This window comes from Vicugna pacos, chromosome 4 (assembly GCF_048564905.1).
Source record: "Vicugna pacos chromosome 4, VicPac4, whole genome shotgun sequence".
Classification (NCBI taxonomy): Eukaryota; Metazoa; Chordata; class Mammalia; order Artiodactyla; family Camelidae; genus Vicugna; species Vicugna pacos.
Window position 1 is genome coordinate 33,752,576 of NC_132990.1, and position 25,536 is coordinate 33,778,111.

The 25,536-nt window shown below is 35.3% G+C and overlaps 1 protein-coding gene across 15 annotated transcripts in view; it reads left to right on the top strand.

Moving 5' to 3' along the window:
• RFX3 (regulatory factor X3) overlaps positions 1 to 25,536 on the top strand; it is a 280,535-nt gene that overhangs the window by 218,284 nt on the left and 36,715 nt on the right. For all 15 annotated transcript variants that reach the window (XM_072959525.1, XM_072959539.1, XM_072959526.1 and 12 more), the window contains 6 exons: positions 6,672 to 6,793; positions 8,517 to 8,629; positions 12,512 to 12,627; positions 13,065 to 13,219; positions 17,187 to 17,284; positions 20,263 to 20,412. In XM_072959525.1, the coding sequence (XP_072815626.1) occupies positions 6,672 to 6,793; positions 8,517 to 8,629; positions 12,512 to 12,627; positions 13,065 to 13,219; positions 17,187 to 17,284; positions 20,263 to 20,412 (754 nt within the window). The remainder of the gene's footprint in view (positions 1 to 6,671; positions 6,794 to 8,516; positions 8,630 to 12,511; positions 12,628 to 13,064; positions 13,220 to 17,186; positions 17,285 to 20,262; positions 20,413 to 25,536) is intronic.

A 25,536-nucleotide genomic window follows, 5' to 3' on the forward strand; every position in this document is an offset into this window, starting at 1 on the left:
TATGTCCCAAATAAGTGAGGAAATGTGCCACTTCCTGTATCTTTGGTCTCTTCACAGGAATTGGATTTTGTGAAAGAAGGAACTTTGTAGCACTGAGGGAAGGGAAATAGAGACCAGTTGGAAAGATGGTACAGCAAGGCTAGTTTTGCTTTGGCTGTAGACAGATGTGAAAGCAGGTGTGTTCCTGAGTGGTAAGGACAAGAACCTTTGTCATTAGAAGACGTTTATTAATATAGATTTCACAGTCTAGTGAAAAGAACCCTATGTTTAAAGTTGGGAAATAAGGATTTGAATACAGGCTGCTTTGGCATTTCTGCAGTGTGTGTGACTGAGCCTCATCACTGAACCTCAGTTTCTTCATCTGCAAAATGGAAATTAGTAACAGACTGCTTCAAAGATTATTTTAAAGTTCAAGTGGAAAAAAGTATACAAAGGGCTTTATAATTGGAAACATTCGAGTTAGATAAGTAATAATTATTACACTATATTGCAGTAGAGAAAAATATTACTTTAAGAATAAAGCTGTTTAGAATAGATAAATAAGATTACACTGTATAGCACAGGGAAATATACACAAAATGTTATGATAAATCACAGAGAAAAAAATGTGACAATGAGTGTGTATATGTCCATGAATGACTGAAAAATTGTGCTGAACACTGGAATTTGACACAACATTGTAAAATGATTATAAATCAATAAAAAATGTTAAAAAAAAAGGAATAAAGCTGTTTGGGAGAAGAATGAAGTCTGACAATTGGGCAAGTTTGGCTTCCATTTCTTTATAACTCTAGGCCAGTGGTTTTCAACTGTGATTGATGTTAACGGTTTACAGTTCCTTTCCCTGACTGAATTCCCTGGGGTCATTACGAAGCTAAGCATCTAGGGCTGGGAAACTATGAGGCAGCTAAGAGTGGCAGGAGTCTAGTGGGAAGATGATCAGATGTCAGTGCATTTGGCTTTTGGAGACAGATAAGGAATCTTGTCACTTAATGTTCACTGTGTATTCAGTGTTCACTGTGCTGCCTCAGCAAGTCCCTGATGTGAATATATTTTCCAATGAAGATATGAGAGTCATAAACAATTGTAATTCAGTAATTGTTAAGCATAGTAATTCATCTAAAGTTTGTTAATATTACCAGTCACCACTTAACCTTCTGATGAACATTTATTGAACTTGTGAAATGTTCTTCAATAAGCCCTTTATATGCAAGATCTCATTTGTCAATTGTATTGTTATTTACTGGTAAGGAAACTGAGGCTCATTTAATTTTGCTTTGTGTTGGAAGCTCACTAATTCATTTTGTCCTAGATAGAGTCTTGGATGCCTTTTGTTGTTGTTGTTGCTGTCTTGGCATCAGGTGGAGCCAGGTTGTCATTCTCCAAATAAAGGAAGAGTCAGGACACCCCTCTAGAATCAGTTTAACAGAAAGGACCACTGTAAGAATGCAAGAAGTATCATAAAAGTGTCACAAATATTTATAGCAAGAATATATCATCAGTTCTATACAACTAACCCTAAATTACCCGTGTGAGGAGGACTTAATGGAGAAATTCATGAGGTAAGGCGACCTTATCTGCCTCTTTCAACATTGCATCCTCAGTGCCGAGGGGAGCACTGAGCACATGGCTCTTTGTGAAATGAATGAATGATTTGTAGTTTTTATTTTAACCAACAACATCAACCTCTTCGCTTCTCTGCCTCTCCCACATTTCCTACTAAAACTGCTGCAATTAATAAGACTACCCCATTTGAATTTAATTTTTTCTCCTTTCGTTGCTCAATTATAGATGAAGAGCTAATGTGGAGACAATACTGTGAGAGGCACCAACAAAGATTGAAGAGACGTAATAACTAACATTAACCAGCAGGGCTGATGTTCCAAGTCGTTTAGATACAGACATATTCAGTGTGACATCAAGGAGTCCATTACTATTCTGAAAGAATGGCACTCTTAACATTCATTGTTTTCTTCTGATCTGTCCATGTTTGTAACATTTGGGTTATTTCAGGCCCAAATCATCTAAAAATTTTCTGGGATAATTTTTCCAAAGAAAATCTCAAGATTCCAGTAGAAAAGTTCAGCCTTTTGCCCTGACTATGAGCTCAGCATTTAGATTTATTCATGTAAATCAAATGATTGTGCACTTTCTAGTTGTAATAATGACTCTCTATGCCTATACAGCTCAGATTTTGTATCTTGCGTGTGCATTTTTCACCTGATTCAAAGGTACCTTTCCAAATGTTTCATTTAGTCGAAAATCCTTCCAACTTGGTACTGCTCATTGAATGTGATAGTAAATACATACCATTCTTTGCCTTCCATTGGACTCCTTCAGTGTCTGTATGTGTGAGATTACTGACAGAATTAGATACCATTTTACAGTAGAGTTAACAGCTGTCCAAGTTCTAAATAACAGCTATGACTAACCCCATGGGGGAAGATTCCTAATCATTTTCCAAGTTTTCTGTGTTAGTGACAGGTGTCATGCATACGCTCAGCTATTAAAGCATTAGAGCTTCTTTGATTTCTTAATCGTTAACAACTTTAGCTTTGATTGCCTATGGAGTTGCAAGCTGTTAAAATTATCATTTGCCTCTTACTAATTTTGAAACCAAGAGCTGTTTCTTCATTTGATGTAGTACAGGTCCTTCTCAGAGCACACACAACTCAAGAGCACTGAGGCTCTACTCTAAGAAAAACCTAATCCAAAATAATGAATTTATAAGATAAATGGGGCTAGAAGGAGAGAATATTCTTAAATACTGAAGAGTTCAGTTTTTTTTTAGAAGATTCAACCAAGAATTTTTTTTCAGTAGAAAGTGTATCTGCTTTTTACTATTCAGTATTTAAATAGTGATTATTTTATAAAGAAGGTAGAAAGACAGGAAACCTGAAAGCTATGTTTCATTGCTAAAAGGTCAGTTGAAATTCAACCAAAGTTAAGATAATGTTGGATGATCACATAAATCACTGGAAAAATTCTGTTCATACAGAGCCTTTTCAAAACCATGCCCCTACGGTGCTTTACCCGTAGTAAATGCTCAATAAATATTTGTTTAAAAGATTTGGTATATGTTAAGTTCAATTGATGGTATCATAAAATGAAATATGTTACCTTGAGCATTCATTCATTCATTCATTCATTCATTCTCTACCATCCATTCAGGGTTAGTTTTTTACATTCCAAATGTAGTTTATTGGAAAAGATTGGAAAGTGACAACTTATTTTATTTTAAAAAAAAATGACTTTTCTCTAATGTTATTGCTGTACTTCTACAGCATTGGGCTGAAGTAACTTATTATTGGGCCAAGAAGCTTCTGGGGACTAGTTCTGTGCAGGCTACTTAAGAAACATATGAGAAGCTAGTTAAAATAATCAGTTCCTAAGCCCCATTCTCAAAGATTTTGTTCAGTAGATCTAGGAAGAGCCTAGTGTTTGAATTTTTTTAAAGCTACCCAGATACTGATACACAATTAGGTTTGAAAACCTAATATATGTATAACTGTTTCATTCAAGAAGAATTAGTTACCACAAATATTTGTTTAGACTATTTTTAATGTATGCTACTTGACTTCCTGTTAAACTCCCTCCTTCTCTGGGAAGACTCGACCCTCTGAAGTGATGGCAAGATAGGATGTTTTCCTTAGACGGGACATCAGGAAAATGAACATCTAGCTTTCCTCAGTTCACTCTTTCTAATTTCTTGAAATTCCTTTGAACTACCAGTCCAATGCCAGGCAAAACACTGGATATGCCACTACATGGTGTATTACTTAAAGCAGGAAAAGCAAAAGTCAGCACTACCTGGAACCTCTCTGATACTTACAGGTCCACAATAATACTGTTCTTGTATATGAGCCATATCCCTGCCCTTTCTGATGTCATTCTTTATGTCACAACCCTCCACCCCCATATTTGTCTCCACACCTTTTCTAAGATACAACATAAGGTTCTGGCTTACGGAGGTCCTATGGACCAGACAAGCAAGATGGATACACATAGTGCATCTCTGTCCAATCCATTCAACCCACTATTCACTTTGTGGCTAGAATAAAACCTCTCATTTCCCAGTTCTGACTGTATTTTCTTTTTTTTTTTTTCTTTACCTGTCCTATATAAGATTTGTTCTTAAGTACTGACCTGCATGATTTATTCTGTATTTATCAACTTACTTCCTTTTTGTCTACAAGCCAATCTTCATGTATTTTCCATCTCCTCTGTAATAGAATGTACTTCTAATCAGTCCTTCTCATTCAATATTATTATTATTAAGCATAATCATACATTAATTATAATGCATTGTGACTTTGAGTGCTTATTAAAAATATCTCTTTCCTTTGGAACTTCCACTGTCTACCTCTTTCTAAGGAAACAGATAATTTTGTTAAATATAGGCTTGCTAAGCACTATGTACAAGTAAATTGTGACAGTACGCCTATCCTCTGAAAACTTATAGTCTAAGATAAATATATGTCATTTCCTTTTATGGTTAAATTCCACTTGTTCTTGATATCTGTGCCTAGTAAGCATCTGTAGTGTACTGGATGCCATGCAGGACGAAAAAAATCTGATAAAGCACAGCTGGGCAAAGTCTAATAATTCCTCTCTGATCCTATATTGAACGTTCATGTAATTGAAGTCTATAGGAAATAGTTCCATTTTTCTCTTCTCCAGAGTAAATAATTCAAATCCCTTTAACTAGTTTTGTTTATTAACTCCATGGCTCTTCAAACTCCATTAACATAAATGAAGGAACATGGTTAAACAATTTTAGCCTATTTTATTAGTAATATAAAATTTCCTAGCTGGAAAAGGAAGGCTAAAATCAAATGAAACCTGGAATAACTCAATGAAGACAAAAACTTCCCTCAATATATTCCCTAAAGATAAAATCACTCTAGCCTTCTAGAAGAATGGTTAGCAACTGCTCCCCCACACAAGTCCTAAAAGTACTTGCGTCACAAAAGTTGTGGGATTTTGGGGGGTTGTAGGGTTTTGTTGTTGTTGTTGTTTGCCTCTCTAAGATGATTCTGTAAGGAGGAAAACAAATCAGAAAAACAGGTATTATAAATGGCACTTCTAGAACATTACAACACTAACCCTTCTGTCATCTCGTGGTTTGGCCCCAATTGAAAAGCACTTTCAGGTATTTTTTTCCATGAAATAAAAGAATGGGTTTGAGGTCTTTTATATCATTAGAAAATAACAACCAGCATTTTGGTGGTGTGGGGTCGTCGCTAAAGCGGTAACAAGAATGAAGTGTTTTGTACCCTTCTTTCACCCTGTTTATCATCTGACTTTATTTTTACTTTTTATAGTTCTTTGTGAGCTACTGTCACGTAAGAGTACATCTAAATGTCATTATGAGTGACTTTGTAGCTTTTCATGGAAGTTTTATTTATCTAGGGTATAATTAATAACATTTAAAATAGAGTCATTTCCTCAAGCAACCTGGACATTAGTTTATACGATGTTTCTCTGGGTCTGTTCGTTTCATATCTGTTGTCGGAGTGCAGGCATCTTTGAGTAGATCTTGTTCGTCTACTAGGGACATTGTTATTCACAGTAACTTCTTAATAATGACGCAGTTGACTTACAGTGTCAGCGTAAGAGTCAAGTATCTGGATGGTGAGCATATTAGGGGGTTCTGTTTATAAATATAATTAGAAATGGGAAAAGATGATAGGACAAACAGTATAAAGTGAATGATGATATCTCTCGGTAATAAGCTTGTTGCAGATTTTTAATTTTTTTTCTCACACTTATTTGTTTTCCTGAATTTCTAAATAAAAAAATATGAAATCTTAGAAAAAGAAGAAATTATCACTGCTGCTTAATTCTTATTTGGTATTTGCTTATCCTAGGAGATTTACCCAGGCATTTTTCGTATGTGATATTTCTCTCCCAGTCTTCTCTTCTTGCCCGTGCTGCTGAAACATATTTTCTCTGTTTTAGCAGTATGGAAAGTTCTTGAGTTTGTGTGACTAGGACTTAAAGATAAAACACATAACTATATCTGACTTTGATTCTTTTTATTTTTAAAATGTGATAACCTAGGTTTGAGGGTGGCTTTTTGCGTGCATTTTGCTGCAAGCCAATGCTTATGGTCCTTATATTTGCAGATGTGGCTAGGAGTCAAGGGAGTTGAATGTGCTGAGATGATGCATGGAAGGCTTTAGGTGATATTAATAACAATATGGTAGAGTGTGTCGGCTGAATCATATTTAATTAAATGAAAGCCATCCATTAACATTTCTCAGGCCCGAGCTCCTAGATCTTGATCCAGGTTTAAATCCCATTGTTTTAAAATGTTTCTCCCTTGATCCATTGGCCATGAAAAGTTACATTCAAACTGTGCATTATAACTATAATCATGGAGATCTTTGCCACTGCTTTCCAAAGAAATATCTCATAAATCTTTCATTCTTAGCTAAATTTCTGGATTTTCAACATGGTTCCCCTTCTAAGCCCCTCTGCTTCTTTCTTCGTTTTACAATTGAAAAAATTTCTTCATCCTAACTTTATGAGACTGTCAAGGAGAAAATCCTAGAGCTATTATGAGACATTAAAGAAGACAGAATAAAACTGAATGCCTTGGGAGTTTCGTGTAGTGCAAAAAAAGCAAGGAATAATTTGGTTTGTTTTTTCCCATCTAATATTTTTAGGTACAAGCCTATGCAGAAAGTGGATGGGGTTGCAGATGGTTTCACAGGAAGTGGTCAACAGACAGGCACATCTGTTGAGCAAACTGTAATTGCCCAAAGTCAACATCATCAACAGTTTTTAGGTATGTTAAGGTGTAATGCATATTAGTTGCTATTAGGATTTTGAAAACAAGAGAACAACAGTAGTGTTTTCTCCAAGTTGTAATGTCTATTACAGATGTTAATTACATAGTTTTTTTGTGTGTGCTGAAACTATGCACATTGTATTAGTTCTAGTTCATTTCTACTTCCTTGTGTTCACTTGAGCTTATGTTTAAAAATCTCAGGCTATGTAGAACTTTTAAATGCATATGAATTGAAGCCTCATTGCTATGAAATTACTTTCTGGAATTTGTATTAACTTTTGATCAAAATTGTGGTATGTTTACCTGCAGTAATAACTTCAAGTGCCAAAAGGAATTCTCATTTCCTGTGTATAAAGTTGCTATGCATGTACTCTCAGATTAGAAAAAAAATTATTATAATCTTTTAAAAAGTAATTTATTCTTTTAACTTGATCACAGTACTTCCTTTTTTGTAATTTTGTAGATACTAAATGTTTCTTGTTATTTAAAGAGTTAGGAAGTAGAACTTGAACATTTTGCATATTTCTGTCATAGATGAAGGTGCGAAAATGGCACTTTAAATGACGATTCTTCTAGAGATGAACATGCATAGTTTCTGTACAACAGATCGAGATAGCCAGAAGCTATCAACCAGAGTGTGTGTGTATGTGTCTGTGTGTGTGTATATGTGTCTATGTGCCCTCTCTGACAAAGACAACTAGAATGTACTCTCAGGTCAGAATGGCTACTGAAGTTGAAAACATGTCAGTGTTCCCAAGCGAGGGTCCTCAAGTATATTCTTGTAGATCCTTGAGCTCTTGACAAGAATTTTTATTTTTTTTTATTTTGTATTTTTATTTCAATTATAATCTTTAAAAAGAGCATATTCTGCATTATCTGGAAGACTAGAACAAATACTGTTCTGCAGTTTTAGTTTCCACATTGGTATTTGAATTTATGATAAGGCTGGCACCAAAGTGTATTGCATTAATTGTCCAGAGCTAATGAGAAAGGAACAGAGAGAGACTTACTATGTAAATTACGCCTTCATCCCAAGGGGAGGCTAAATGATGTCCCAGTGCTCTGTGTGGAGGAAAGTTTCACAGCTCATTTGAATATAGAAGCGTAATGGGAGAACCAGCCACCATGAAGTACGTGTTGGTATAGGCCTGTCAGACTCAAAAGATCCCGCGCTGCAGCTGTCAATACCATATTCATGTTGCAAGAGGTAATTTAGTTGCAGGACAACAGGATCCTCTATCATATCAAATGAATGTTGTTAAGTTTAATGTTACTTTTGGAATTTTCTTTGTACTCATTTTATAGCTCTTTTGGTTTATGATTATCTGAGAGAAATGAGTATAATGAGCTTAATGTTAGATGTATTTTATGTACTTAAGTAATGTAATGATAAAAATAGCTCAAATTGATACTGGCCAGCTCAAGATATTTTTATTTTAATAGGGGCCTTATATTGAGAGACACCGTGCTGTGTTATTTCCAGTATAACTATAGTGAAAATTTAGTTTCCTTAAAATGTTTTTAAGTATTCCCTCTATCCTTCTGTGCTGCTACTGCTGCTGCTCAGTTTTGTTTGTAAGATACTAATAAGAAAAGTTCTTGCTCTTTGGACCTCTGACTTAAAGTTTTTCCCTTTTAGTCTTCTTGTATTTTCCCTCATTAATCTGTAATTGGCACCATCTACAATCACTTTTTTTCTGTTGTGTTGTCATGGTAACAGATGCATCTCGAGCACTTCCCGAGTTTGGAGAAGTTGAAATCTCTTCTCTGCCAGATGGTACTACCTTTGAGGATATCAAGTCACTGCAGAGTCTTTATCGAGAGCACTGTGAGGTGAGTCTTTTCAAACAGAGTATGGACACATGCTAAGTTTTGCCAGGCAACTTGCTAAAATAAAATAAGCAAACCTATTCCTAGAGGACAGATGAAGGTAGTTCATATTTCTCTGAGCACCAGTAAGTTCATTTTTCTTCTTGTCTCAGACTAAAGAAGTGAAGAATGCAGGAAAGGGGGAATAAATTCACTCCCCTTCTTCTTAGTCTGTTCTATTACAAACCCTTTGATAAAGCGGTTCCACCTCCAGGTACTCATCCTAGAAAAATGCTCACATGTGAGTAACGAGATAAATGTACAAGGGAACGTGTTGCACTATTGTTTTTAATGCAAAAGATTGGTTATAACTCAATATTTAATAGGGAGCTGAATAAATAAAAGATGGTACAGTCTATAGATTGGAATGCCATGCAGCCATTAAAAAGGACAAGCAACTCTAAATGTACTATTGTGGAACAAGCTCCAGGATTTACTTTTAAGGGAAAAAGCAAGATGTAAAACAGTGAACATAGCATACTATCATTTGAGTGAAAAAGAACATATATTTGCATCTCTCCAGAAGAAAACAAAATATTAATGCTGGTTGCCTTTTGGAAGGAAACTGAGTGACTGGGAGTCAGGGGAAAGAGATGATTTTTCAGTCGTCTTTGAAAAATTCTCTTTTATCTTTTGAGTTTTACATCATAAGCATGTATTTCTATCAAATGTATTTTCCAGAAATGTTTAATAAATCACTTTAGGTGTTCCTTCCAGGGATCCTTGAGGCTCTAGTTTTGTTTGTTTTGTTTCTGCGGCTAATTAAGTTTTCTCTTGGTATTTTCCATCCCTCCTTCTACTCCATTTCTGAGTATCCCACATCAGAATGGGCTGCGTTGTCTCCAGAAGGTGAACTCTCTCCAAGCTAGCACGTACCTGCAGCTCATCTGGGAGAAAGGAGATAACAGATTGCAATAAGAGTTTTCTAAAGTGACTCTCCTTTTGAAAGAGGAGTCTGTTTAGAATTTAAGGAGCTTTATTCCAGGGCTATTTGTGATCTACTTAGGAGTAAAAGATAATCCTCTGGATTTTATGGGCAGTCTTCCTGACTGCTGACAATGCAGTATGCAGTGAGAAGTCTCAGCTCAGAGCATTCGCAGATTTTTTTTTTCCCACTCCAGAAATAAGAACTGCTTGAGTGAATCTGAGTGCTTGTCAAGGGTGCTAGATTATTAACAACCAAGGGCAAGTTCTCTCTTTATTAACAAACCATGTGCCAGAAGTGTCTTTCAACGTGTCCCGCCAGTTTGTTCCCAATATTTCTTGTAATGACGAGAAGTGCTTACCATCCAGTTCTTTGACTGCTCTGCTTTTCCTAATATTGGAGAATTGCTGGATGATCCTTACTTATCTAGAAAAAATTTCTTTCTTTCTATGTGTATATCATGTATATTCAATAAATTTTTACATAAATACTCTCTGAGCAGTTTATCATTTCCCTGTGTTCAGGTAAAACCTTGCTCCAAGTGAACCAGCCTACACAAACATAATTTGGACTTTTTAAAGTTTCTCATATTTATTCAAAGTATAAGTTGGAGCAGATATGTAAATATTGTAAATGAAAAACGCCCCCATTCAGATGAAGACACTCTTTGGATTACAAAATTTTTCTTAGCATACCAATTGTCGGGAGGACTCTGTATGAAGAGATATGGACATGTACGGTAATTAATCTGTGTGGGAAATGGCAGTCCATAGAATGATCCCCATTTACTTCAGAGTTACCAGTGTCCACGCCATCTCTCATGGGGTGTAAGCGCATATATGAAAAGGAAGAATTTGATCATTTTTCTCCTGTCAGACTTTGAAACTTTTGAAGTGCCGGTGCCTGAGTCTCAGATCCAGTCCTGTGAATGGTTGTTTGCCCTAAACCAGTGGAGAATGAATTATTTTAAACTATATTTGCTTATATATTTTAGTCTGAACATATTTAAAAGTGGGTGGACAAATGATAAAATGTTTTATTCATTTGTAAAACTGCCTGTATGAGACTGAAGTGAATATCCTTTTCAAAAGAATTATTTGAGATTATTTAATTTGAAGAGCTACTTAATTTAAGATGCACTGAATTCATTACTTACTGTATTTTATTTCATATTTGTGTTTTAGGAAAAATTACTGTACCTATTTTGCCTGTTATTTGGAATTCTCACAATTGGTGTATCAAAGATATTTTGGAAGTATCACTAGTTATGTAAGGACCAACTATAATTTTCTATACAAGTTGCTGTGGCAGTAATTTTTTCTTTTAATATATGCATAGTGTTCTTAAAACAGTCTCATAGCTGGAGATGTGTTAGGCATCATATCAGATATTATTAGTTTTTTCGTTGATAAATACCTCTCGAAATGCACCTAAGCTACAGCTGAGAAAGCAGCTATAATAATTTGCCTCCTGAGAAGGTTTTGGGTTTTGCCTGGGAGGAGGGACATCTGGAAGCCCTTTTCTCCAGGGCTTGCTCTTGCATTTTTAGTGTTGCTGATACTGCAGGGCGAGGAGTGTGTTAATTAACATGTCCCCTTCCCTCCATTTTCATTTTCCAACTACTTGTAACATTTCCTTCTGGTTCCCAGAACATGACTCCAGACAGATTTTGCTTAATACTTGAACTGGTCTCAGCGTGTTCATGTAGAGAACATCAGGTATTCTCTATCACAGGCAGGGCCAGATCTGCTTAGGGAACACAGACTCCAGAATTAGGAAGTTACGGTTTCCTCTTTTTGCCTAAGATGCTCAGATTGGCTCTCTCAGCGATTGCCCCATGTTTCTCTCAGCATCTGTGAATTTTGTCTTGACGGGGCTGTTTTACATGTTTCTGTTCGCAGTGCTGATGACATCAAACACATTATACTGAGGACTTGTCTTTGATACTAAAAATAATCACAGAATCACGTGCTCTTTGCACAAACAAGTTATTTGGTTTTATGACTGCTTTTATCTGAAGGCGAATTTGCAGACTAATTGCAATGGCAGGGTGAAATTAAATATAATCATCAAAAGTTAATGAAAGTGGCAAATTTTAGCATCATCAAAAAAAAAATGCCCTCGATGCAGCTGGAAAATGCTTCTAGGAGATAAAATTAAGGAGAAGGAGGAGATGAGGCCCCCACCCCCAAGGTTAGAAAAGGAGATAGTTTGACAGCTTCTCTCCAAAGAGAGTGTGCAGAGATAGGAGTGAATGGAAGGCATCGTGTGACCGCAGAGACGTACTTGCTGTGCCTTTTTTCTGCTTATACAGGCAATACCCTCTGAAGGCCAACTGGAAACTGTAGCTTCTACCCCGGCCTCTTCTTGGCTAGGAACACTCCAGAACCCATGGCCAGCAGCACTAAGCAGAGCTAATTCAGCCCTAACTCCATCTGCCACACACAAGCACCTCCACACCCTTTTCCTCTGCCCTCTTTTATGGTCGGCGGATACATCGAGTGCAATGAGGACTGATGTGAATTGAACCTATTCTGTGCCCTAACGGATCTGAGAATCATGTCGGCAACCAGGGAGACAGGAGGAAGCAATGGGTTAAGGAAGGGAAGAAGAGTAAAGGAAGCAAGTGTGAAAATGGAGGGAAAAGAGAGGGAAACGTAAGGGTGGAGTATGAGGCCATTCTGGGAGGAATACAAGTTATCATGCTGAATCATTTGAGAATTCTTTTCCTCCTTTTTTTTTTTTTCCCAGCGAATCTCTTGTGTTTCCCCATTTCCACTGGCAAAATTGAGTCGAATTTCACCATGTCCACTTATGAGCCCAGAAGCGTCTCTAGCGTTTGTCTCATTTCAGTACGTTCTTCTCACACATCCCTGTAAGACATCTTGTAAGATGATAGTGATAATCATTTTGATTTTTAGGCAATATTGGACGTTGTTGTGAATCTTCAGTTCAGCCTGATAGAAAAATTGTGGCAAACGTTCTGGCGCTATTCTCCCTCTACTCCAACTGACGGCACTACCATTACTGAGTCAAGGTCAGAATCAATATGCTTTTCCAATTCATTTTCATGGCTGAGTAGATGCCACAGCTAATGAATTAGAGATATGTATACCAGTTGTGAACCTTACCTGATAACGTTAAGTGGATAGATTGAAATAAACCACAAACTACTCTCTTGAGGTTTCAGCGTGTGTATTCTAGCTCCCATTTTTATTGATTTGGGGGACTGCGGTAGAACTGTTTCATCCTCATGGAATTAGTATCATATCTGCTTTTCATACCGTCAGAAAGTATTAACGTGCATAGGCAGCTCTGGGGGAGTGTTGTATATATCCAGCCGTATGGCACCAGGGCAATGGTGGTATAGTTCTAACCTCAGTAATATTTGATAAACTAAAACTATTTTTAAAGTCCATTTTCTTTTTTATCCTCATTTGCCATCTATTCATTTGCTACATTTATTCACACCAGCAATCTGAGTGAAATAGAAAGTCGACTTCCGAAAGCAAAGCTGATAACTCTGTGCAAACATGAGTCTATCCTGAAATGGATGTGTAACTGTGACCATGGGATGTACCAGGCTTTGGTGGAGATTCTCATCCCCGACGTCCTTAGACCTATTCCTAGTAAGTTAAATGCAGACAAGTACGGATGCTTTTGTTCTCATACATTCCACCCAGAAAGTTTTGGGCAGTGACGTTGCAAACTCGAGTGATTCTAATCTCATTTAAATTTGCCAAATTGAAAACATGCAACACAGAGTATTGCATGAAAGTAGCCTAGAGCAAAATGGTAGTAAAAGGGGAAAATTCTCTGTTTTTCAATCTTTCATTTTCTTTTTGATTACAAAAAAAAAAAAAAGGACAACCTATAGATGTGACGGCCTGGATGACTAATTGCAGGAACACTCCCAGGCCAGTCAGTCATGTGAAAATTATTCTACCCAAGGACACAATTTCCTTCAGAAGGCCCCCAATTTTTGAAATCTGTAATTGCTAGGCCAGCCTCTTTCATGGTTGCTTTTGATTTGAAATGAATTTATCTTGGTTTCCACTGAAGTTGAATTTCTTTATAAAAGCATTTACTTTGTCACCAACGTCATGTTAAGAACTACAAATGCAGTTTCCATTAACAGTAATGGTTAACTGACATTTTGAGGGAAAAATCTATGTAACTGCACAAGCATTGTGTTCCTGCCACAAAGCAAACAGGAATTACATAGATAAGTTAGATTACTTTTTTAAGTGATATGCTTTTTTAAACTACCTTGTTGCAAACAAAGCTATTTTCTGCAAGTGTCAATATAAACGCTACTGCGGATACTTGTGTTAGAGGCAGTTGAAACGATTTTAGGCCTACGTCTTTATGAGCACGTACAAGTAACCTTGACTTTTAAAGAAATCGGACAGAATTTCCATTCTACAGTGACGTTAATCGGGTAAAAGCAATCTTTTAGCTTGTGAAATTAGCAACCATGTACTTCAAGTACACTGTTCACGCTCGATTCCTGTTAATTTATTCCAGAAAATATTTAAATAGGGATTAGTAGAAAAAAAAAGATGAAGGTACTAACATTCGTATGTTTATACTTTCTTTTTTAAATGTCATAGGTAACACTGGAAGATATGAGTTATTTCATATGTTCCTCACCACCTTAAAATATATGCTTAGACATGCATTTACATATAATATCACATACACATAAATAAATTTGTATAGAAATTGGTTTTTTAAAAATCCAGCTGCCATTGTCTCACATTTTTATGAGTTGCTGATATTTTCTGCTCTATTTGCACCTAATTTCCTGACTAAAGACTGATTAAGAGTGTTGTTGTCATGGAAAACTTCAACATGTAAATTCTCTACTGATTTATGTTCCAGAATCTCATTTTCCTTGTTTTTGTCTTGCTCCCTGTGCTCTGAGTGATAATCTCTGGAGATGTTTAAGAGAAGTTGCATAGGGTAGCTCATTAGCCTATGACATCTTGCCACCAACATAAATTTCTCTCATGAGATGTAAGAAAAGATGTCAGTGAGCACTTTGTTTTTTGAGGCAAATCAACAGCACCAGTATCCACTAACCACTTCTGAAGTCTGTTGCTTCTATGTTAGTATCACAGGACTTTAACTTGTAAACTCAGCAGTTCCCTAACTTCAATCATGTATTGAGTTTAAAATTTTTAAATACACAATACAGTTGACCTTTGTTTTTTGTAAATTTTGATTTTAAAAACCAATTTATTCTGTCACGTAGGTTGTCTCTGCATTCAGATAACTCAGTTTCAGGAATTTTGACATGAGTATAGTTTTATGGTTTCTCTGAAATTGCACAATACATTAATGTGCCACCCTACCACATAAATTTGGAATTTTAATTCCTGTTCTATAACAAGACTTAACAAAAATAAAGCTTAAAATACAGTGTAGAATGCTATCTTCTGATTATATGCATTTTAGTATTAGTCATAAACAGGTTGAGACCAGTTAGCTTTGAAATAGTTTTGCATTTCTAACCATCCATTCATGAGAAAAAGTTACCAGAGTCAATCTGCACAATTTGATCTGACATGAATCCCTACAGAGAGAGCAAACTTAATTTTATTTTTAAAAATTTTATTTCCTGGCTACTAGTACTTCACTCTACCATTTACTGTCCAGATGGGATTCCTTTTTTAAGCCAAAAAAAAAAGTCTGCATATCACACTAATTTAAAGTCAGCTTGAAGCTACTATATTCTAAAATACATTTATCTGAAAATGGAAAAAAAAGTTAACTGTAAAGAATTGTACAAGAACTCAACTGGTAACACTTAAATGTCCAATTTATGATTATAATTAAAGGTAACCCACATGTCATTTAGTACAAAAACCTATAATCATTTGATATACAAAGCATATCTTTTTATTTTACAACCTATCTAGCATTAAATTTGTCTAGATAAAATGAGTCATATTAAATGTTTTAAAGTAATATTTTCCAGTTCTTGATTTTTTCAGATTAAATTATTATATTAATTATAGACAAAATACAAAATACAGATAGCCAAATTGAATCTTGGACAAAATTTTACTGAGTTTCAAAAAAGGTCTTTAATTTTTTTCACTCTTTCATTTCCATTCATGCCTGCCCTCCATGGTTCTAGTACATAATACAGCAGAAAAATATCTTTCTTTCTTTTTTCTTTTTGGCTAAAGTGGGAAGCTTTGGAAATTTCAAAAGATTAGTTCTTAAGAAATTTCCAACTCAATGTTTCCAATAGATGATTCTCATGGTTAAGAGCCTGCACTTCTTGAGTTTTTCCTAATCAAAATTTAGCCATTTCTATCTCTTCCGTCATTTGTCCACGTAAAGAAATCATTTTTTAAAATTACTTGTTTTTTTATTGGATTAGTAAAATGTATATCTTTTGCAAGTAATCTGAATAATCTAAATTATTTCTAACTCTGCTTTAACAAAAGTAATAAAGAAGCATGTCAGACTCATCTGAGCACAGAAAGAAAAACCAAGGAATTTAACCCCATCATTGACATTAATATTTTTGGGAGCCTTGGACAAAAATGAACTTCTCTGTTTCTTTTAGTGGAATACCAATTGTAATGCCTACCCACATTATAGGGAACGCACAGAGATTTATTTTATGTTGTGGGTGGTTCAGACACTTACTTATTAAATGTCTAAAACTGCTCCCTACCCTGTGGAGCCTTGGGCACAGATGAAGCAAAATGCTACTGATTAAATTACTTGTTGAACAGTAGAAGAATTCTGTCCCCTGTCATACAGCCATCTCAGTAAACAGACCCCTATTGCCAAACAGTCATAGTCATTCCTGACAACTGAAGATGCTTCTGTTTTATGACCACCATAAAAGCTACTCTCCTGGGACCTATCCCTATTTCAGATTTTAACAGATATGTAAAGAGTATGGAATGGACTATTTTAGGAATATCTTAAGAATATTGGTCTCTGTGACAGCAGTTTTACCACAGTGATCTTTTATCTCTACCTGCCAGTGAAATGGAGAATAGTAATCCAAAATTATCAAGTCAGGTTATTTTAATTTTTTACCTTACTTTTCAACAAGAGTGAGAGATAACTACTCTAATTGACATGTTCTTGTGTAAACAGATGCATAGAGAAAGAGAGAAAGCTTTGCATCACTTTCTTTTTAACTAAAATGAAAATAGGTTAAGAGCTTGGGAAAAAAACCAAGATAAAGAATTTATAAAGAGAAGACTTAGCCTTTGAACACAAAGCTGGTTTTGAGAAGAGTGTTTTGTCTAAGATAGAAAATTCCATAAGTATATTCACAACTGGTATATGTTGCTATAAGCAAAAATGTTTGAATGTTTTCCTTTCCCAACAAAGTGTCATAAGTATATTGGAACAAAATAGCATTAAAAGGCAAAAAAAGCCCAAAATGTAATTTTTGGATTCTTTCAGAGTTAGGAGTAATGTTCAATACAGTTTTGTCAATGAGAACAATATAAGTTCTGTGCAGTTTCAGATGTCATTTGCATGTTTTCTCTTATTCTCACATAAAGATTAATGTTCTTTGGTATCTTTCTCGTTCTGCTTTTATTCTTTAACATTTAGGTGCCTTGACCCAAGCCATTCGAAATTTTGCAAAAAGCCTTGAAGGTTGGCTTTCCAATGCCATGAACAATATTCCACAGAGAATGATACAAACCAAGGTACACTTTTATGTCTTTGCTTTTTCTTTTGTGTTTAGGAAATGGTTCTGAACTATGAATTTTCAGTCTGTTCTATCAAATGATCTTATGTAAAGTATTGATAGCGTAATATATAGAATCTTTTAAAATTGATTTTTATATTTGTATTTTATAAGCATGTAATAAAAAACTTGCACAAGAGATGTTGTTTGATAATGCTCCTTTAAGAGAGAGTAGAGAAACATTTTAGCTGTGGTATATTTACCAGCCCTTTTCTTAAGTATGTATTTCAGATTGCTTAATTGCAAAGATTGAAAACAGCCTAGAATGTTCAAATCGCTCCCGTTTGAAGGAGTTTTAGATTTTTAAGGTCTCCTACTATACTCACTGTATTCTGAAATGTTCATGTAAATTAATATCCTTTTGCTTTTCAGGATGTTTTGTTTTTTTAACACTGGAGAGCACTTTTGTGAATTAAGTAATCATTTCCTAAAGTGAACAATTATCTCACGGTTGATGAGTGTATTTCAGGAATGTGGATTATTTAGCTAGAGATAGGGATTCTAGTCTCCACTTTGTCCCCTACTAAGCATATTACTTTAGGTTGATCTGTGAACATACATGACAGATTGGACTGATTCCGTCTAAACTTTAGTACCAGAAGTCACACTTTTGTGGCCTCTTGTCAGTGACTATATCCACTGTCACACTCCAGCAGTACACCTTGGCTTTCGGTTTGTGGGGCGTGGTTGAAACTCTTGTAGCTGACATGTCTGTGGCAGCACAGGTGGTCCTCAGGTTTTCTGCTTTGGCTTAAGGTTTGCAGTAATACGTTCCATCCCTGAAACTTACAGAAGGACACATTTAATCAGTATGCCCACCTTAGACTATTGCTTTAGAGCTGTGCCGTTTACACAGTAATGCTAGCCACATGTGGCTATTTAAATTTAAAAATTTTGAATTTTGATTCCTCAGTCACACTAGCTACATTTCAAGTGTACCATAACCCATGTGGCTAGTGGCTGCCATATTGGGCAGCACCTACGTGGGGCATTTCCATCATTGCAGAATACTCTCCACAAGAGTGCTCTTCTCAGTGCTGCATTGAGGTGGGCAAATAAATGAGGTGCTATTTAATTATGATGGTCAGAGGAATGCTTTCCAACTTGCAGAATCAGTCATAGTCGTAAGAATACTTTGAAACGGCTAAAAGCACCTCCCTCCCCAGTGGCATCAAAGTGAATGTGGTCACAGTCCAGCTGCAGTATTGGCTGCTTCATTGATCTCCAGAGTTGATCTGGATGGTTCACCTTCCTCTCTCACAGATGTGTGGCCTTTTTTCAGCTGAGCACGCAGTCAGTGAAAACCATCTACCCTGACAATGGAAAGAGCATAATGAGGTTATGACCAAAAGTTGTTATCAGAATGCCTGGATTCATATTCCCACCACTATGTCATAGTTTCTGTGTAACCTTGAGAAAGATACTTAACCTTCCTAAATCATAATATGTGTCTGGAGAGATGTTTATGAGAATTGAACAAGGTAATATGTATGAGGCATTTAACACAGTTCCTGGCACATGTACTTGATTAGTATAAACCACAGAAATGGGAAAACGTATAATATTCTTGTTTGAGGGTATGTGAATGTTCCCCAAGTTCCACATAATCCTAAAACATCTCACTATCAAGATGGAGTGTCCTCTGGCCTGTGAACTTTTTCTACCACTCAGCCAACTGACTGCTCAATTAATTGCTTCTTACATACCCATAGTGATTTAACACCATTGCGTACATTCCTGTAAGTATGTTAAAATCCTCAGTAGATCTCCTATGTAAGTGTCCATGAGAGCATGAGATTTAGCTATTTACCTAGATTTTCTTTTTTTGGCATTATCTTTGATATCTTTCAACATAATCTGGTTCAGTCAGGGTCTCAGCAGGAAACAAGTGGTGTATCCAAAGGAGAAGTAATTAAAGAGAGTTTAAGAAGGGTCTGTTTGTAAATGTGTGAACAGAATTAAGAAAACCAGGGAGGAATGGTAAAGCAACTCAGGACTAGCAATACTGGGAAGTCTGCCTGTCCCTAGGTCTAAGGGGAAACAGGTGATTCTGGCATCAGGCGATCTCCTTTCCCCCTTAGAAAGGAGAGAGCAGAGATTATGAGGGAATAAATACTTGGACAACTCTTTCTTCCATCCTTCAGATTCCTACCAGTGCCTTTCATTGGCCAAATGCAGCTGGAATCCAAAGGGTAGGGAGGCAGTTAATGTCTTCCTGGGCACAGAGCAGAACGGAGAAGGATAGAAAGTAGATGGTGATGGGCAAATGGAGGCTTTCTGGATAGTGCTTTTACAGGAATTCAAATTCTGAAAAGGAGTTGTTCTTGTTGCTTGTGTCTGATAAGTTTATTAGCTCTGTATTTGCTAATCAAGGCTTTGAATGATCTTATTTCACCCCAAAATTATCCACTCTTATTTCACGTCTATAAAATAAAGGTCAAAAGAGCAAATCTGAATGACAGTGCTCTGCAAAGTATATTTTTTTAATCCAATTTAAAAAGTGAGACTGGATAGTTTTATTTTCCAAGTAAAAAGAAAAAAAATTTTTTTATTTGCTTAATGTGTAGTTGACTGTGGTGAAGAGAATAAGAAATGAAAATCAACGCTTTTCCTACTTTCCTCGACTAAGTAATTTCTTGCTGTGGATGAGTAGCTACTTGCAAGACCGGTTTAATTAATGCTGCACTCAGATGTCGAAGAATGTGGGAGTTTGTTTTAGTCTTGACCTCAACCTACTCAAAAGGAAAATAATACTTGGTTTAGAGGTTTAAATGCTATAATTTACAAGTAAGCTCTCTCACCAAATGAATTTGAAATAAGTATCAGAGGGAAGCATTTAAAATTTGGCAAAGGAATAAAGATTTGAAGATTGCAGTGGTTTCTTTTACTGGAGGGAAAGAAAAAAAAAGATTCCAATTTAATTGGATTTCTTCACAGGTTGCAGCTGTAAGTGCCTTTGCCCAGACTCTGCGAAGATACACGTCGCTCAATCACCTGGCCCAGGCAGCTCGTGCAGTGCTTCAGAACACTTCTCAGATCAACCAGATGCTCAATGACCTCAACCGTGTCGACTTTGCCAATGTCCAGGTACTCTGCTTTTTTTCAAAACATGGCTTCTAATGAAGGATCCAATTTTTTTCTTCTTAATTAGGATCATCATATTTCCAAAGTTGTATCAATACACGTGCACAGTTTTATTCACAGAGTCCTGACAGAGGAGACTTTTACTCAGCCATGACTTTACTGCTCCTCTGTTTTGTGGTTCAAGTCTGCTAAGATGTATAGTGCTAGGCAGCAACACATTCACTAGGGTTTGCTGAATAACTAATGGAGTAATGACGGTCACAGTCATGAAGTTCGGGAGGCAAGAGATAAAACTCTTCCACCTACTAGCTGTGGGGTCTTGGGCAGGTTACTTAACTGCTCTCAGCTTTACCGTCCCCCTTTTATAGCACCTATCTTAGATGATCATTTCTATATTTAGTAATATGTAAAGCCCTTTGCACCATATCACAGAGAGAAATTTATTTTTAGTAGTGCTCCACCTTGAGAGAACCAAGAACAGCTCTAGTTCAGAGTTTATTATAGGTGCCTGGTAAATATTTGTTCATTTGAAAAGAATTGGGTGCAATATATTTGAGTCTCTTGATCACCCAATTGAAGGAAATCTTTTTTAACCTTGTAGTGAAACTACTCACTTATACTTTAAAGATCACACACAAAATAGTCACTTTAGGAATATCATTATGGAATCACAACAGATATTTTATCTCACATACTAAAGTAATGAAGCTAATTGTTACCAATTATAAAAACAGTATCATTGCTCACTCAAAGCATAAGCAACAAAGAAAAAGATATAAATTGAACATAATCAAAATTTAAAACTCTTGTGCTTCAAGAGACCATCAAGAAAGTGAAATAACAACTTCTAGTATTGAAAAATTGTTTGCAAATCATGAAAAAGAACATGAACACAAATATATGTATGTATATGTATGACTGAAACATGCTGTACACCAGAAAATGACACAACATTGTAAACTGATTATACTTCAATTAAAAAAAATTTGCAAATCATGTCTGATAAAAAATGTATAGCTAGACTATATAAAGAACTATTACAACCCAACAATAAAAAGACAACCCAGTTAAAAATTGTCAAAAATCCAAATATATTTCCCCAAAGAAGATATGCAAATGCCCAATTTAAGCACCCCAAAACTCATTCATTAGCCAACAGGGAAAAACACATTAAAACATTTCATTACCACTAAAATGGGTATTATCAAGAAGACAATTGAGTACAAGTGTTGATGAGGAGGTGGAAATACTGAAACTGTTGTACACTAGTGAATGGAATGTAAAATGGTACAGCCACTTTGGAAAACAGTATGGCAGTTCCTTGAATGGTTAAACATTGAGTTACCATATGACTTGGCAGTTTCACTCCTAGGTACATATCAAGAGAAATGAAAACATGTTCATCTAAAAACTTGTTCATGGATTTTCCAACAGCATTATTCATATTAGCCACATAAAAATAGGAACAACCCAAATGTCCGTTGACCGATGAATATATAAACAAAATGTGGTATTCCACACAATGGAGTATCATCAGGCAATAAAAAATGAAGTTCTGATACATGCTACCACATGGATGATCATTATGCTAAGTGAAAGAAGCCAGATACAAAGGACCATATATTGCATGATTCCATTTATATGAAATGTGCAGAATAAGTACATCTGTAGAGACAAGAAGTAAATTAGTTGTCTAGATCCTGTAGACTAGGAGATTGGGAGGTGACAAATAAGGGGTATGGGGTTTCTTTTTGGAAACTACTCTGTAAATAAAAGAAGCCATTGAATTATATACTTTAAATGAGTGAAATGCATGCTATGTGAATTATAGCTCAATAAAACTTCTTTAAAAAAACAATACCATTGCTTAAAGATAAACTAATTATTACTCCATTTCTTAGAAATTTTAATCTGCAATTCTGGTGCAGTTTTATCATTTAAAATATATCAAAAAGTAATATTTGGGCTTGATTTATTTTAGGGTATAGTTAATTAGTTGAATTCATTCTGACCTTCATGAATTGGGCTTAAACTTCTGATGTGTATAAAGTTTTTATTAAATCTACATTTCTATGTATTTCTTCCTGTATTTACAAATACATACGCACATGCAAATACATAATCTCCACAAGAACAAACTGTCTCAGGTTTACAAATCCATTAATTTTTCATGTTTCAGTGGACTTTACATTCACTGATTTTAGTAGGAACGTTAATGGTTCATACAGTATTGTCTTAAAATGTATAATGTAATGTTTATTTCAAATCTTCATTCAGAAAAGGTATGTTTAAAATTACCTTAAGAAAAGTTGAAATAGTAAGGCAGTGTCTAGTTTCAAAAAGTAATTTTTAAGTTCAGTAACAAAATATATTTTAAAATGATTTCTAATAATATCTGGGAGAGATTTAAACTTGTCTATTAACATTATTTTCATTTGTGTAGTTGTGTGTCTGTAGCCCTATGAAGTACTTATAGAAATGAGTTCTTACTGGTTATAAACACCAACTTTGGCAATATTATTGCATGTAAGTCAATTATACATCTATACTACCACTCATTCTCCACTCACCAACTTTGAGGCTACCTTTTCCCTTCCTTTATTCTCAATTACCAAGTTTTTCTGGGTCCACATGGCAATTACTAGTGCTAAAACCTGTGCGATTAAATATCTGTCCTCCAAGACCTCTTTCTTTTCCTCAGAGGACCATGAACACAGTGGTGTGCCCTCCATTTCTCCCTATATTCATGTCTCACAACTCTGTTCATTTTAATGGGTAATCTCTTTCTAAGGGTGGCATATTTTGTCTTAAATTCTCTTCTTTCTTTCCTTTTCTGTTCCAAGTTTTGCCTGGTTTTCTGAGTTCTCTGGTTTTCTCAGTCTTCTGCCTCCTGTTCCACCTTTATCACCCCCTCTTGTTTATGTGGAAGTTGTCCCTGCCCCTACACGATTAACCTCAGTAAGACTGACACTTATAAGGGTGATGCTCCTGTAATAAGAAAATTTTCATTGAAACAATGAAAATTACACGTAAATGTATATATTTTAGTACTCTTAAGAGCTTGAAAGTTCTAAAAAATTTCTTTCAGGATGTCCATAAATCTGTTCCACCATTTCATTCTTTTCTAATTAAATCTTTTCCTCATGCATTCTAGATAACTTTCCTATTGTGATATAATTGGTTCTCTGTTTTATTTAATTGATAGCATTACAGCAGCATTGCTTTCCAATTTTTCTCTGTGTAAATGGATAGCGTTGCATTTACAATATGGGCTAATAAATAGGTTTGGATGGGTTGACCTAATAACCTAACTTTTTGCATATATTTGTGTTTCTGTTTTTAAAATCATTCTGATTTGGAAGCTACTGACTCTTTATCATCTTGAATATAATTTATTTGTAAATTAATAACATTCTTATGTTCATCCTTAGCTTTTTCCAGTGTAGAATTGAAATAGCCAAATCCCTTCACAAGGGGAAATTTACACCGTGCACTATTGTTAGTCTATACTATTTTCAATCCTGAGAGTAGTAAAATGAAGTATAATATAAAGTCACTTATATAATATAAAAAAAGCCAGAATAATGTCCCGTGGCTTTTTTTTCTCTAAGTTTGGTTTTAGGTTATCATTCTATCATGGCAAATATGAACTACTAAGTAGTGAGTTTGAATTATTTTAAGAAATGAAAATAAATTCTTCCAGGGATACTAGTAAGTTCCTCCTGCCTGTTATCATTACATGAGCAAAAAACATCTCCTACAGTGGGTGTAGAGTTTCAGTTTTGCAAGATGAGAAAGTCCTAGAGATCTATTGCACAATAAGGAGCCTATTAGTTAACAGTCCTCTACTGTACACCTTAAAAATGATTACAATGATAAGTTTTATATGTTTTTTACCAGAATTTTTTAAAAAATGCTTAGACATTAATGAAAAAACAAAAACAACCTCCCCTATCATTTTCTGGAGGCCTAAATTCTCCCCTGGGTACTCTCCTAGACTCTCCAATTGATATAAAATGTCTGGGAGTCATTTAACAGTAAATTTCAAAAGATCTTAGCTATTCATATTACATAAATCTATCATGTAGAAATAAGTGCAAAAGAAAGTGCAGATACAGTTACAAGACTGCTAATTCCAGCGTATTTCTGATTGTAAAAAATTGTAATGAACATAAATTGTAGCCACATGGAATTGGTTTTGTAAATAATGGTATATTCATGCGCTGAAGCATATTCAGTCACTGAACAGTAAATATAGTTCCTCATTTGCCTATAAGGAGAGACAGCTGTCATATATATTTAAGTGAAACTAAGCAAATATCAAGCATAATAAATAATATGATCTTCTTTTAAAATAACATACATATATATATAAGCGTACATATATATTTATATGTTACATGTGAAGAGTTTGAAAGGTGTATATGTTAGCATGTAGCTCGCTCTCAATATTGGCATTTTAGAATTTTTAATATTCCTTTTTATTTATATTTTCAGTTTTTCTATAATCATATTTTAGTGTACTTAAAATACTTAAAAGTGACTTTTAAGAGGTAAAATCTGAAAGACTTTATCACTAATTAGATAAGGGAAAGAAGGATAGTAGGTGGTATCAGCTGGGAATATAGAAGAAGCCTGGGTTTCCCTGGAGAGAAAATGAATTGAGTTTGGGCATTTTGTATTTGAAGTACCTTCTGGTTGAAATGTCTCTTGAATAGGTAAAGTCTGTGGGGTGAGGAGAGATGCTGGAACCAGAGGGTGGAGATTACGGATTTATTCAGTTGAAATGGGCTATTTGAATACATTAGTCTTCTGAGAACAGATAGAATGAAAGCTACAGACACCCTGCAGAAAAATATACACATGATGACAATGTTTTAGATATAGAATTAGGGCCTTCAGAGACACCTCTCCACAGAAATCTATCTTGAAAATACTACCTGTACATCATGCACCCAGCTTAAAAATTCTTACCACATTTCATTCCTCTAATTTTATACTTAGGGAAAATGAGGCCCATGTAGATTAAATGAATTGCTGGAAGTCATTTAGTTGATTGAGGCCCTATATTAAAATCCATGCCCTCAGTCAATGTTATATTACCAAATAGTTTTTATTCTGACCTTG